Raw genomic sequence first — 16,522 nt, forward strand, 5'->3', positions numbered from 1 at the left:
TTTTTTTTAAGTCTGAACTTTTAATTTTATTAAAGCTTAAGTCTAACCCAAGTGAACAAGAAGAGAAAGAAGCCACCTCTCAACTGGCAAAATCTGATGAAATTCAACGTATGCGTGCAGAAGGAATGGCTGCCTACAAACAAAAAGATTACACAAGTGCAGAAGGCTTCCTAAATTTCGTTTTGGAGGTAAGTGGACCTCTATATTGCAATTATGTGTTCTGACTAAATGATAGTGTTTGTGACCCAATATTATATAAACACTGCTCTATATGTACATGCAATTCTACTGATTTATATTGCTCATGTGGTTGACAAGTCTGCAATTGTATTTGACCATTTGAAACCTCAGTGAAAGAAAACAGAACTTTCCAAATTACAGGTGGTTTATTTTATTATTTTAAATAGAGAACAGTAATGATGATGGCTAATATGTAAGAAGCAAGAAAAATGAAACTTTAAACTTCGTACCATGGTCATCGTATATTTAAGGAGTTTCATGGCAACTAAAAAATTACTTTTTTCACATTTTGACTCCCTTTTTGCCACAGTGCAATGGGGTAACTGTGTACTTGTTATCGTTCACAATGGAAAAACAAGGACCATTGATTTATCATAATACCTGATATTCACAAGCATGCACCCATCCACCTAGGTAGTTCCATAATCCATTAATCACATTCCTCCTTGCTCCTGATAAAACTGGGACTTTTGCTATATAATTATACGTGGTGCCTAGTGCTTCATGGTGTTTGCTTATGCCACATTATAGCTAATAGTCTCTGCAATGTCTTTAATCGTAAGATGTTCCTCTAAATCGAGTCCTGCCTACTTAGAAGTTCTCTTTTTATCTCGGTTTAACTCTCACATAACTTGCATTCGTCAGTATATAATTACTTTAGTGATCATCAATAACCATGTAGGATTTTTTTATTTCTTCTTCTGAGTTTATTTGAAAAACGTAATTAGTAAAATGGCATGCTAAAGTGCCACAAGTTGTGTGTGTTTTGATGTCAGTGCATGGATAGAGTACTATATTTTGTGCTTATTCTATGTATCATCAGATAAATCCATAGCACTGTAATGGATATGGCATTGTTATACACTCTTTAATCTTCAGCCTGATAATAGAACGGCAACTAGCGTGTGTTATCATAAAAAATGTGAAGAAGATTTAGCTTATTCTATTAAGTTTAGTCTTTAATTTTTTTTTATGAACTGAAGGGGGAAAAACTCTTTAGATTTGTTGTTCTTGTTTATGTCTCAATGTTTTCTGCAGTCTTTGTCAGATTGCTTCTTACTGAGTGTCAGAAGTTATTGTAACTGCTAGCAGACTAAGGGGTTACATTTGTTTTTGAGTCTTATGCTGACCTATCCTCCAGTAATATGATGAAATGTTGTAAGTGCTTTGCATAGGTGAATAAAGCTATTTATATTCTTTGAGACATGCGTGTGGGATGCAGAGGTTCGAGAGCTGCGAGCTGAATGCTACATCAATCAAGGAGAGCCTGGAAAAGCCATCAGTGACCTGAAAGCAGCCTCCAAGCTAAAGAGTGATAATACAGGAGCCTTCTACAAAGTCAGCCACATATATTATGAGCTGGGAGACCACGAGATGTCACTCAGGTGGGGTGCGCCATGTTTATGCACTGAGCTGTCTTTGCCAAAGTAACCTCTTTCCTCGTCACAGATAAGACATCTTGTAACACACACACACACATTCAGTGGATGAAGTAGCCTGGTATATATGTCATATCGTCATTTCTCCTACTGCTTTGATTGCATTGCACCTTACCAGGTTGCAAGGTATAAGGGGGAAGGAAAAGGTGGGACAGACAATAATAACCAGACATAGGAATAGGAGAAAGTGAAAAACTGAAAACACACAAGCAGGAACAGGGGACATTCAGTACCACTACTTATTTATTAGAGAGAGAGAGAATATCAGTGTATGTATCTGCTATCATAGGTGTGGCATTTATAAGATTAATATGGGCAGTCTCTCCTTAGTTGTATTTGTTTGGTTCTATTACCTGCTCCAATAAACACAATCTACTACATAGGCCTGGATTAGTCCTTGTTTGTTTGTTCACCTAAGCATTCATTGATATCTATTCAAATTTTTGCCTTGCATTTGGCTTCCCCAGGTTTTTGACCGCTCTTTGACCTCTGATTGCCTGAACTTCACATGTACAGTCATGGCCAAAAGTTTTGAGAATGACACAAATATTATTTTTCACAAAGTCTGCTGCCTGTTTTTATGATGGCAATTTGCATATACTCCAGAATGTCATGAAGAGTGATCAGATAAATTGCAATTAATTTCCCTCCTAACTTTATTCCAAAAGCAACATTTCCACTGCATTTCAGCCCTGACACAAAAGGACCAGCTGACATCAGGTAAGTGATTCTCTCGTTAAAACAGGTGAAAGTGTTGACGAGGACAAGGCTGGAGATCACTCTGTCATGCTAATTGAGTTAGAATAACAGACTGGAGGCTTTAAGAGGAGGGTGGTGCTTTAAATCAATTTCCTCTGTTAACCTTTGGTTACTTGCAAGGAAACATATGCAGTCATCATTGCTTTGCACAGAAAGGGCGTCACAGGCAAGGATATTGCTGCTAGTAAGATTGCACCTTAATCAACCATTTATCGGATCATCAAGAACTTCAAGGAGAGGTTCAATAGTTGTAAAGAAGGCTTTAGGCCGCCCAAGAACGTCCAGCAAGTGCCTGGACGTCTCCTAAACTTAATTCAGCTGCAGGATCAGGGCAACACCAGTGCAGAGCTTGCTCAGGAATGGCAGCAGGCAGGTGTGAGTGCATCTGCACGCACAGTGAGGTAAATACTTATGGAGGATGGCCTGGTGTCAAGAAGGCCAGCAAAGAAGCCAGGAAAAACATCAGGGACAAACTGATATTCTGCAAAAGGTACAGGGATTGGACTGCTGAGGACTGGGGTAAAGTCATTTTTTCTGATGAATCCTCTTATAGATTGTTTGGGGCATCTGGAAAAATGCTTGTCACGAGAAGGAAAGGTGAGTGCTACCATCAGTCCTGAGTCATGACAAAAGTAAAGCACCCTGAGACCATTAATGTGTGGGGTTGCTTCTCAGCCAAGGGAGTGGGCTCACTCACAATTTTGCCTAAGAACACAACCATGAATAAAGATTGGTACCAAAACGTCAACTTCTCCCAACCATCCAAAAACAATTTGGTTATGAACAATGCCTTTTCCAGCATGATGGAGCACCTTGCTATAAGGCAAAAGTGATAACTAAATGGCTCTGAGATCAAAACATCGAAATTTTGGGTCCATGGCCAGGAAATTCCCCAGATCTTAATCCCATTGAGAACTTGTGGTCAATCCTCAAGAGGCGGGTGGACAAACAAAAACCCACAAATTCTGACAAACTCCAAGCATTGATTAGGCAAAAATAGGTGTCCAGAAGTTGATTGACAGCATGCCAGGGCGAACTGCAGAGGTCTTAAAAAAAAAAAAAAAAAAAAAAAAGGTCAACACTGCAAATATTAACTCTTTGCATAAACTTAATGTAATTGTCAATAAAAGCCTTTGACACTTATGAAATGCTTGTAATTTTACTTCAGTATACCATAGCAACATCTGACAAAAAGGTCTAAAAACACTGAAGCGGCAAACTTTGTCAAAACCAATACTTGTGTCATTCTCAAAACTTCTGGACTGTATTTAGCTGCCTTTGGTTGTCGATAATGATTGAAATAAATGCCCTCTTGTCCATGGTTTACCAGTCCTCTTTTTATACAGTGTTGGGAGTAAAACATGAGAAAGTGAGAAAAATTGAGAAGACTGGGCAACAACAGATGTTTGAAATTGCGTACCCATTTTGTTTAGCTTTGTACGCTCTTCTCCCCTCTTTTTTTAGCCTTTTTTTGCTTCAAGAGATTCACTGGTGTTTTCTTCAGTTAGCTTACAGACAGGGAAGCCTGCTGTGTATAGAATATGAATATCTTGTGTATTTAATCCTGAAACTTCATGCATATATCTATGAATGTTGTTCTTCAATTTTAGATGCAAGTAATAAGGTTGGTATCCATTGTTATATGATCAAAAATATAAGTACATACTGCTTATATGACAGTCTTTACCTTCCATCCATCAATTCATTTTATACCTGAAAAAGCACTTAATAACATCTTCTTGTTTCCTGTATCTAATAGTGAAATCCGGGAGTGTTTAAAACTGGATCCAGATCATAAAGACTGTTTCTCACACTATAAACAAGTGAAAAAGCTAAGTAAACAGATCCAGAGTGCTGAAGAACTCGTACAAGAAGGAAGGTAAGAGGTTTTGAATGGAAGAAAACAAAATACCTGCCGATGTTTCTAAATCTATCTCTAAACAGGAAAATGAGGAATAGACAATGAGGAATAAATGCTTTTATAAGATATCTACATACTATTTAATATGTCATTTATTAAGTTTCTTAGATAAGACAGGTGTAGTTTTAAATGATGATTTTGCAATAAACACAGTATGTGCGCACTGACATTCTCAAGTGTCAAGGGCTAGCTGCTGTGAATCATACAGGTTGTCCAGACCTGTTACCAATGAATAAAAACAATAGAAATGTGAACCAGCGCTAATACATCTGCTTAGAATATGTTCATAATAAGTGAATATACAGTGATGGAAAATAAAGAGTTGGCCGGCTTGTAGATGTTGAGAGGAGGACTCGTTTCCAGTTGTCTATGTCTGAGAGACGATCTGCGTGTGTTCCACTCTGGAACACACACGTCCCTTCCTGAGGGCTGATCGAGTAGAGGCGTGCTGAAAAAATGATAGACATAGACAACTGGAAACGAGTTCTGTAGAATACACAATGCACTCCTATTTGGAGTTACAATTGACTTAGTTAGGTTACAATCCCTCAAATAATACAGCCTTCCTTAGTGTAACAAGGAGATATATAACACCATTGAAACAACCGACTCATGAAGTCTTGCTGGCGGCTCTGAACCCCGCCTGCTAGAACTTTTTTTTTTACAAGCTGAGGCTATAACTGGTTCGGATCAAGGCTTATAGGTAGTCTAGTTTATTTTTGTAGTTTTTTAATTGTTTAGTTGTACGTGTATCGACTGCAGATGTTTGAATGAAATGAAATATCATTATTTTAATTCTACGGTGATATTTTTTCTTTTAGACAGGATCCAACTTGCGCTTTGTTTGTTTACTTTTTATTTTTTCTTTCTTGCAATAAAGCTGCCCAGTGCTTGTTTGCTACATACAAAGGCCATATTAGGGAAATGACATTTATGACCATTGCATCACAGCATGATTTGTCCAGGTGCACATTTACACCTTTTATCTGAGTTTACTCCTAACTGTAAACGAGGCCCTGTGTGTTCTTGTTCCAGTAACCTATACGGTGCTTTTCCCTGCATAGACTGCTGCACATAGTCACTGGAATATAAGAATAAAGAAAATTCTGTATGTGCCAGTCTGATGCCACCGCTGAGCAGAACATACTGTACATTACATGCTTTAATAAGTTTAATGACCATATAACTAGATGCACTGTAATACAAATATACTGAATGACGAAGGAATGTACTTGCAGGTATGAAGACGCCATCAGTAAATATGGAGGAGTTTTGAAAACGGAACCAAATGTTCCTTATTATTCATCACTGGTCCAGGAACGTAGATGTCACTGTTATTCCAAAGTAAGTGGTGGATGTTTTTATTTTGTGTAGCGGAAAAAACATATATTTAAGCAACCTAACTGTGACTGCTAAAGAGATGGAATATAAGTGAGATTTGCATCGGGCTTGGACACAACTGTTTTGCTGACATATTTTTTAACCAGAAAAGTGTGTACACCACAAATCACTTTTTGGTTTTGCACTTGTTGCACTTATAAAATCTGCCCAGTGCTCTAGAAGGTGGGCAACTAATTTCTGGACTGGTTCGGAGGTAAATAATATACCCGTGGTGTGCAAAGTGCAACTAAATCTGTTCAGCGTGATATCTCTTCGTATTGTCTGATTCATACACAGAGACATGATCAGCGTTGTCCTATACGAACGTATACTGTCAGATGTGTACTTTGTTGTTTTCATGAGGGAGTTGAGGAAATACTTAGTCACTATCTGTATTGTAATAGAGCTGCAGGGACAGTAAGGGTGGTATTGAATCAGCAGTGCTGCGCTTTGGGAGATATTTGCATAATACAGCGTTTACTTTAATGCAGAGCATATTTGTACAGTAATGTCTTGCATATATTAAATGTAGATGTATTTATTCTAGAACCAACAGTCTACTGAAGCCATTAAGGAGTGCACAGAATTTCTGGAGAAGGAATCTGATAATGTGAATGCTCTAAAGGACAGAGCTGAAGCTTACATACAAGAAGAAATGTATGAAGAAGGTACTTTTCTCTTTCACTTATGTTTTATTTTTACCTTCAATATAAGACTGATACAGATGTCCCAAAAAAACAGATAATTGTTTATGCATATGATAATTATTATTAAAACGTTATTCTTCTTGTAATTACTTTAATTGCGCTGACTGCTAACTCTTCTCATATATTTGCTTGCTTGGCTAAAGGTAGCCTTTTAAAAAGGACAATGTCTACATTAAAGTTGTTCCAATGGTGTTCCCAAGGCAACCATTATTCAGCTTTTGTAAAAGCTCAGCTTGTATTAATATATGACCAAATCATTTGTTTCAAAGAGCAAATAAGTTGAAAGGAGAGAGTTCATTTAATTAATGCGCAAACCTTAGAGATATGACATAGTAAAGGAATATTATAATTGGGCTACCCCTAGACGGCAACTTTCAACATCACTTAAAAATTATATTAAAATTGACATTACCTGTGTTTGAAACTCTATCTGTGAGAAATCACAAATACTCGGACAGTCCTGGTATACACACAGATGAGTACCGATGTGGATGCGTATAGTCAGCATTCTCTCTCCGGAGGGCATGCTTGAAAATGAAAATAATCTCAAAATATTTCTTCCTGACTACATATTTTATAAATAAGCAAAGTCCTTAAAGTGCAATATATTTCCATAGGCTTTCTGTTAGTCTAGAATACATTTGATGCATCTCTGAGTTGCCTATGTCATGGTATTCCTGATTATCTAGTTTGAGCCATAAGAGGTATTGGTAAAGATGTAAACTCATTGCATACTATACACTTCTGAGCATGATGCGGGAACGGTTTCTGTTAACAGCTCCCTAACACGAGCCCTTTTCATCAGCATGTGTTGTGTGACTGTGCTATAAAAGGGATGTGCTGGTTCTGTGTGCCACCAGGGACCTGATCCTTGATGTTGTACGAAAAGGTTAAATCACACAGCCTGCTACATATGCTAATTTGAAAGATGTCGTATTGACATTTGAATTTTAAGCTGATTGATTCTCGTTAGGAAAATTGTGACTGGCTTACTCATGGGGATTTGTGTGCATAATGCCAAATCGTATCTGAGCATAATGGATCTCTATTTGGCTTTCAGCCTTTTTCTTTTTGTATGCAAGCCATGTATAGTATTTTATGTGGTGTATTTGCAAAACAAGGATGCCATTTCTGTATGTGTTTGTTCTGCCAGCCGATAAGAGTGCACTTATTAATATTATCAGCCAGTACAATAGGTTCTTTTACAGAAGCACTATGTCTCTTCTTTCCTGTCACTAAGTCATGTCGGAGAGATGTTTATGTGGGGAGACCTAATGTAGCTCCCTCAGCCTGTGCTCTACTTTGAGGAATAGGCATGTAAGTCAGGATAAAACAGGATTTATGTCACCTTCAGATTATTATTTCAGATTGTGACTTATTACAGAGTTGTTCACAAGATCTTTCTTGAGTCTAGGTAAATAGGACCAGTATAGTTGAATGTATTATTTGTGATCTTGGGAGCTGTGCTGTTCTATGTGTCTGCCTCTGTTCTCAGGCAATATTTTATTCACATTCTGTCGCATCATTTGTAGCTCCATTGACCAGCACTGTGGAATATTTTGACACATGTAAACTATATTGTGGTAAAAAAATCTATCTAACCCATTCTGATTACTGTAATAATTGAGTCCAACTACCATTACCTAATATTTGTCATAATATTAATGTATGCATTGAATAGAACAGTGATTTCCAACCAGGAACCCCTAGGGGGGTACTTGAAGTGTTCCCTGGGGATTCTCAGAAAACAATCAATAATAGCTACAATATGACGATTACATCAAGATTGGTTTTACATATATTGGGCATCAAGAGCAACCAAAAAACCACAGTGTATTTGTGAAGCGCTACAAAACATTTGGGGGTTCCCAGGCAGAAAGAAAACATCTGTAGGGGGTTCTCAGTGTACAAATGTTTGAGAGTCACTGTAATAGAAACTGCTTGCAAATAATGTGAAATCACATAATACTGGATCTGGTGGGTTCCACTCCTCAACAGTTACTTCTGGTAGTTAAAAATAAATAAATAAATTTAAAAAAAAAATGAGGAAGAAATGAAATTGTTAGTTTTGAAAATACCTGGGCAAATCGCAATGCAACAAAATCATCCAGTGGGCTTGGCAGCAGCGTGGTGTACCTGCACACACATGAATGGATGGGAACCGATCCCGTCTCCTTCCAGCTGTTCTCAGCCATTTGCTTTAAATAATGTGATTCACAAGAGGAATCCACCTTTTTATGCCATTTCTTTCCGTGCTGCATGTAGTAAAATAATTTGGACTCTATCATCATCATCACCAGCCACTAATTCCACAGCGCTGTACAGAGAACTTGCATCCCTCTCTGCCCCTTTGGAGCTTACAGTCTAAATTCCCTAACACACACAGATAGAGAGACTAGGGTCAATTTGAAAGCGGCAAATTAACCTACTCGTATGATTTTGGAGTGTGGGAGGAAACCCACTTAGACACGGGGAGAACATACAAACTCCACACAGATAAGGCCATGGTCAGGAATCGAACTCGTGACCCCAGTACTGTGAGGCAGAAGTGCTAACCACTTAGCCACCGTGCTGCCCACATGGTCCTTAGTCAATAAGGAGAGCAAAGCCAAAAAAAGGAGTAACTTTGTACCTGGGCAAAACCATGTTGCAATGGAGAAGGAGGTAAATTTAAAATGTGGGGACAGATTTATAGTTGGGGTAGGACATGTCCTAAATCAATTTTAAATTAAATGTCCGTATAAAATAGAGCTATCAAGGATTTGTATGCTACATGAAAAAGCAGCCAGTATTTAACTTATGTACAAAATAATAAAACAATTTGCATCCCTTGTATAGTAACATGGTTTTGTCCAGGATCAAATTTACTCCTAAAGACTCGGGCTCTATGTCCTTTCATCAAGATAACATTGTGGATCATTCATGTCCCAGTCTGACACTTACCATATTGTGGTCTGTTTGAATTACAAAAACAACCTTTTAATATAATTTTCTAGTTAAAAGTTTGGAAAGATGCTAAAACCTGTTATAAGCTTGTTTGATTCCATGAAACATATTCACCTGTAATTTGTTGGTTAAAAAGTAGAAGATAAGGATAGGGATATTGACATTCTGCAGTACAGTCAGTCTCTTAGGGGTTTTGATGCAATCTGTGGAAATAACAGCACATTTTTCACGTGTTAAATGACTGCTAACCACCTCCATCTCGCCACTGACATGACTACAGATGTAACGTAACTATGCTGTTTTATTCAATCATTACTTTTGCAAAGTATAAATGAAGTTGTGAATTCCTGCTGAGCTGTAACTGGACAGTATATTAGCTTGTCAGCAGCAGGTAGGCTAAGTATTGTGACAAAGTGGTAAATGTCAGTGAAAGCATCTGCTTATCTACACCTGATGGCAAATCCAGTTTTATTTTCTTTGTAGTTTATCAAGCCACTTGTTGTCTGGGAATAAAATGTTCATAAGTATTGCTTGTAGACTCCCAGGAAAGCTAACGCGTGACACTGATACATGTCGATGTTACTCCTATATGTAGAGGAAAGACCCAGCTCATGAGAAATGTAGATTTTTTTTTTTTTTTTTTTTTGGCCTTTCTGGTTTTTATTATTGCTGGAATTTTTGAAGTAATGTTTGCAGATTCATGTATTCATGTCATACTTTAGGACAGCTTTGCACTGAGCTGTCAAGTGTCTAAGTAATATAAATTGGTTGGCACCTCCTGCTGTCTTGCTGGGAAACGGCATGAAAGACAAATGTAACACTTGCTGAGAGAGAACATCTGCTTGGAAATCATCTGATGCAAATACTTTGTCTTACTTAAGACACCTTGGAGTTGTAGACTTAAAATAGAACTCAGCGACTGACTTGAGAGATGCCGGTTACATGTCAAATAGAAGATCACAATGTATTTGTATCAATGCTTAATATGCCCCATATAAATAAGTATTTTTCTCTGGAGACGAATGGTACTGTTCACAAACTACGCTCTGATTAATAGAATTAAACAATATGGGCTAGGCCGAGGCTTCATGTTTTCTGCTGAGAACACCAGCTACATCTGTTAGAGCAGCAGGGATACTGTAGGTGAGTCTAAGAACACTCTGCCAAAACTGGTGTTGCCATAGAATAGATCAGTATTGTATTGCTATGCAGTGATCTAACTTAAGAAGATGTATGTGAGCCAAATGTATTTTAAGGATTTTCTCCATTATTTGCTTCATCTTTATTTATTTTCTTTTTATACACAGCTATTCGGGATTATGAAACTGCACAGCAAAACAGTGAAAATGATAAACAAATTAAAGAAGGCCTAGAAAAAGTACAACGACTTCTGAAGCAGTCTCAAAAAAGGGATTACTATAAGATCTTGGGGGTAAAAAGGTGATTCTGAAGTTTCTCAAATTCATTTTAAATTGCACCTGTCACCTACACTTAGTGGATGCAGCTATTTTATGGTCTTAGCCAATCAATATTCATGAAAAAGTGGCCTATCAGTGCATTAGGAATCAGTAATGCTACTGGGTTCTAGTAACTGTCCTCAAAATTGCAGTGTTTTTCATGAGCATTGAACAGGCAGAGACAGATAAAAGGTAACCTTAAAGGTAAAGTGTATGTATGTATGTATATATATATATATATATGTATGTATATATATATATATATATATATATATATATATATATATATATATATATATATATGTGTGTGTGTGTATATATGTATATATATGTATATATATGTATATATATGTATATATATATATATATATATATATATAAATAATTTAGTGTGTGTAGTTTCTATGCAGTACAACAACATAAATAGGTTGTTCATAACGACAAGTCCACCTTATTGGCTGCCTGTTCTCTTTATACTCTTTCACACATGTATGAATCTTCTCCCAGCGATCATCAGCCTGCATCACTTCTGGGGCCGCCCTCTAACCTTCAAAAGGGTTGTACATTATCTTAGTAATGAAAACTATACATTTAATGAAAGAAAGAGCCTGGATCTGGTGGGCCGCAGCTGAGGACTTGGAGGGCTGCATGAGGCCCGCCTGCTGCCCATTACTTTCCTATCCTCTCACAAAAATGGTTTCTGTTTCTATTTTTTTTTATGTTTTAGTTTTGGAGTTTTATGAAATTAATTTAAACTTTTTTTTTTTTTTTTCTGCCTGACTTTCATATGATATATTAAGTACATAGTGGGCAAGAGGAATTATCACATATAACTTATTAGACAATATTGAGGCCTGTATCTTTGATTGCAAGAGGTCTGAGCATTTGCTGTCAAAATTCAGACCCTATTGTTATACATTCATGATTGTTTATAGGCTTATATGGGTACATACAGGTTATCGCCACAATCCACTGTTTACAGTAATACAGTAACGAAATCAATACTTATCTTTTGGTATCCGTAAAGTAGTGTGTATATCTTTCACTGCATACTAAATGCTCACATCTAAAACAGATTTGAGTAGCTGTAGGACTATTAATATGTAAAGTGTTTCACACTTACTTTTTACTGTGACACACAGGAATGCCAAAAAACAGGAAATCATAAAAGCTTATAGAAAGCTGGCACAGCAGTGGCACCCTGATAACTTCCAAGACGAGGAAGAGAAAAAACGAGCAGAAAAAAAATTCATTGACATTGCATCTGCTAAAGAAGTCTTAACCGATCCAGGTAACCTTGTTTTATTATAAGCAGCTTCCCATCACTGATTCAGTACGTTTAGAGGAATGTAAATTATAACAGCATAGACCAGGATTCAGAGAGCTGCTTAGTGCTCCCTTATTGTTGTTTGCACTGTCTGAATGCTACTTGTGATGCAATCAGGATTTTACAAATAGATTTTTCTTTTTGGAAAGAAGAAAAAACAAATTCAGATGTTGAGGTCTCTTAAATGGAGATGACCTATTCCATTGGTACAATAGGAAATACGGTGCCTTAGTATCATTTGAATACTTTATGTTTTTTTAAAAAACCAAATAGGAGCAGGGTTGTGCTCACACACCAGTTAGTCCACATTACACTGCACAGTAACAAAAGCAATATATCAGCACATGGAAGTTTTTTTTCTGAACACACCTCAGATAATGAGGGCATCAATGGCCAACATTGGTAATTTTGTAGTATGTACCTGTGCCATTAATCAACTTGGACCCTTGAGAGATAGTGGGTACTTTGGGCCACTTCCATGCGCAAACAATTGCTTCCTTGGCATAAAGTAAAGTGAGACTGAACTAGAGCCTGTCCTTATTCAGGGTGACTTTGTGCCGCAATGCTGTGATCCTACATAAGTGTCTGGGCACCAGTATCAAATGTCAGGTGAGGTATAATATACATCAAGTGATGTAGCAAACATCAGTAGGGTAGATACATTTTGTCACCTTTTAGCATGCAAAGAATCTTTAAGGGCAAATTCAATTGGCTGTGAGGTAGCGCCAGACATCTCCTCTGTCAGGCTGCGCACGTTGCCAACCAACGTGTTATATATGAAAGACCATAGTGATCTCCAAAGTTCCGTATGAAAGCTTGTGTGTACATTGGGCACAACCTTCATTTGGATGAAATGCTGGTTTATCTTATGCTTACCACATAGAGAGAGTATACAATGGGGACTTTGTAGAGGTGGTTGACAAGACTTCACTGTCATGCACACTAATGCATTTTATGTAATTTTACCTTTATCAGAATTGAATGACAGAGATCTCACCTTTCCCAACCCAATAGTTTGCAGTTTAACATATTCCAGCAGTTCTAAATATAAAATACATACTATTTGTGTAGGCGGTTTTTAGCAATTAAATTAGGAAACTATCTTCTCCATTCCCCATATATTTACCTCAAAAACGGCAACATATCCATATACACAAATTGCCAAATTGATCTGACAGTGCTACCACTTTCTCTTATAGAAAGCAAGGCTATATTTCACAGAAGTTCAGCAGTATTAAAAATCCCTGCTTCTAGATGTTAACAAATTTTACACCTCCCAGAGTTCATGTTCTGTTTTGGTAGATTCAGTAATGTATGTGGTTATAAGCAAGACATGAGAATTGAGCTTTGTATTACTTTCATAGAAAAGAGGAGTCGATTTGATGCGGGTGAGGATCCTTTGGACCCTGAGAGCCAGCAAGGAGGAGGAGGGGCACACTTCCATCGAGGCTGGAACCAATGGCAAGGATTCAATCCTTTCAGCTCAGGAGGACCATTCAATTTCAAATTCCACTTCAACTAGTGACTGAAGTGGTGTCATACTTCTGCACTTTTCTAGCAAAGAAAATGAAATGTTTCGTTACAATGCTGTACAGAAAACTCACCGGGAAATTGGTTGGAATGACTGCTGTGCAAGTTTCCAGTCGAGAGCAGTAACATACTTTCAAACAATGACTCATTTGGATATGTTGTAAGGAAAACATTTTTTTTTTCTGACTGCTGGAGACAGACTTGAATTAGTGTTGAACCATTTATTCTATTTGTTGTTCTCTTCAAATGATAGTATTTCTAGAAGAAGAAATACTAAACTAATGTCCTCACTTTATTATTCTGGAACAATTTACAAAAAAAGAAAGAGCACAGAATCTGAGGACCTATCACAGATACCAAATTATATTACAGACAGTAAAAACCAGTGCCAAGAGTTCATACGTAAGCTGTTCACACAAAAATATGAACATAAATTAAACAATTTTCAAAAACATTAGATTTTTAATCTTTAATTCTATTAATTAATCACTTTGCTTGCAAGCTTGTTTGCATTTATGGAATCCATACCAACAACCTAATGCGAGATCTGTCATCCTACAGTATATATCTGAAATTCAACTCCCACAATCCTTTAGCGACAGCTGTAGAGAACATGTCTACGATATCAGAATTGAGAATAATAATAGTATTAATAATTGAGAATTTAATGTGTTTGTTTCTCTCAGTATATTACACGTATGGATCTGATATGCAGAATGCTCTGGGGTTTTTTCCCTATGTAATTTGGAGAACCATGCCGAAAACTTACCAAAAGTTATTAATGTAATGTAACATACCAGCGCTGTATACAATAATTGTAGAAAGAGGCACTTCACAACTATGTCTGTGTGTGATATTATCACAAAAATTGCAATTATTTTTTATTTATTTTTTTAAATGCTGGTTTGCGGAACTTTTATGCAAAATACATTTTCTATGCCATTTCAGGGCTAAAGTGGTGCTTTTATTAGAATAGATAAATTTAAAGAGGTTTTCCACGTGTGGGGTAGGTATACATAAGGATCTCCAGTAGTCACTACACATTAGTACTTTGACTGAGACCCAGGCCCAATGCAGCATAGTCTGGGGCCCTTGCTGGATAATCCAAAAACATACTGGTAGGTTAATTGGCGTCTGATATAATGGACCTGTGTGTGTACGGTAGGTAATTTAGTTTATGAACTCTAATAGGGCAAGGACTGTTAAATGACTATCCTCTGTACAGCAATGTTTAATCTGATGCTTTATAGACAATAATAGGATACAGTGCATGGGTAGAAGTGACAACAGCCCCTTCAGCAATGTACTAGTGTGGGCTAAGGAAGAGATCCCTTTAAAACAAGTTAATCATTAATATTTATATAAAGGACAATTGAGAACAAACATGCCAACTGCTATTGGGAAGATCAGTGATGAGCATGTATATTCACCCATGGACCTAGTCTGACTGTGTCACCATGAAAGGTTGTTGGTGTTCTTTGTTTGGATGCAAATCACTTTAGTTTTGGACTTAGTCTGCTGAGTGCATATCAAAGTACATTCCTATTCTTGTCTCTCGGGAGACATGTGGCACTTTTGTTTGTATTTGAAGTTTGGGGTTTTTTTCCCCTTACATTGGGCATATCTAGTAAAGTCATTTTTTTCACTACAGTGCAGTTGCAAAGTGCAGAAAGAGCCTCCATTGAAAGTTAAAGGACGAGACCCAACATTCACTACGCAGCTGCTGCTGCACAATCTGTGGAGTAGAAATGGTTGTGAACCCTTTCAAAGCAAGGAATGCTCCTAGAAATGCAGCCACTTCATCTCTTCAATCATCTTGTTTTTGAACTGCTCCACACTGATCTGCAAACTTCTGTTCCGCTGCAAGTGCTGTCCTCTTACTCTGCCAACCCATGCACTTTGGTTGTATATGTCTGTATTGCATTTAGTGTACCAATGGTATGCTCCTCTGCACGGACTTAAGCCACAAAATGATAGTGTGGCACTATAAATGAATAAAAGAATCATGGTGAACAGCTGTTTCAATAACTGCAACGGATCAGGCCCTCACAAGCAGAGCAAATAGTATACAAATGATTTAACATGATAAAAATATTTAATAGAACACATATTGGTGCCCTCCACACTGGAAATTGTTGTGACTAATATGTTTTCTAATGCACTCTCCCTCATCATCATTTATATAGAGCCAGCAAACGCCGTAGCACTTTGCAATTAGGAACGAACATTAATAAAACAATACTGGGTAATACATACAGACAGAAAGGTAAGAGGACCCTGCTCGCAACCTTACAATCTATGGGACACTGGGAGTTTGATACAGAAAGGCATGTGCTACATCATATTGCATATTGGTCCAGCTAAAATGCAAAGATAAAAAGTATTTAGTGGACTGTATGCTTAGTCGCACAACAATGTTGGTCTGAGGGTTCTTGTCTTGTGTTAGCTGTGTAGAGGGTGGTAATAGATTAAGCTAGGGAGATTAAGATGGTTGAAAAATATCATAAGCTTGTCTGAAGAGGAGGATTTTCAGAGAACGCTTGAAGACCAGAGGAAAGTCTTAGTTTGTGAGAGAGGGAATTCCACAAAGTTGGTGCAGCCCGAAAAAAGTCCAGTAAACAGGACTGGGAGGATGTGATGCGGGGGCAGATCTAGAGGGGGGGGGGGGGGGGCGATTTAGGCCCCTCCCCCTTTATGCCATCTAAGGCTGCCGGCGACTGCACACTATGTGCAGGTCCGTTCGGCAGTGACAATGTGCTGCCTGGCTGCTGTGATTGTGTTTAAAACACAATCAGAGCAACCGGGCAGCACATTGT

At 37.6% G+C, this 16,522-nt stretch overlaps 1 protein-coding gene across 2 annotated transcripts in view; it reads left to right on the forward strand.

The window, feature by feature from the left end:
* Positions 1–14,160, forward strand: part of DNAJC3 (DnaJ heat shock protein family (Hsp40) member C3) — a 35,691-nt gene extending 21,531 nt beyond the window's left edge. For both annotated transcript variants that reach the window (XM_075199906.1, XM_075199907.1), the window contains exons 5-12: positions 36–188; positions 1,444–1,625; positions 4,198–4,317; positions 5,598–5,703; positions 6,287–6,407; positions 10,700–10,832; positions 11,992–12,140; positions 13,541–14,160. In XM_075199906.1, the coding sequence (XP_075056007.1) occupies positions 36–188; positions 1,444–1,625; positions 4,198–4,317; positions 5,598–5,703; positions 6,287–6,407; positions 10,700–10,832; positions 11,992–12,140; positions 13,541–13,698 (1,122 nt within the window). In that variant the 3' untranslated portion in view covers positions 13,699–14,160. The remainder of the gene's footprint in view (positions 1–35; positions 189–1,443; positions 1,626–4,197; positions 4,318–5,597; positions 5,704–6,286; positions 6,408–10,699; positions 10,833–11,991; positions 12,141–13,540) is intronic.
* The last annotated feature ends 2,362 nt before the right edge of the window (positions 14,161–16,522 follow it).

Source organism: Mixophyes fleayi, chromosome 2 (genome assembly GCF_038048845.1).
Source record: "Mixophyes fleayi isolate aMixFle1 chromosome 2, aMixFle1.hap1, whole genome shotgun sequence".
In the NCBI taxonomy this organism is placed as follows: domain Eukaryota; kingdom Metazoa; phylum Chordata; class Amphibia; order Anura; family Limnodynastidae; genus Mixophyes; species Mixophyes fleayi.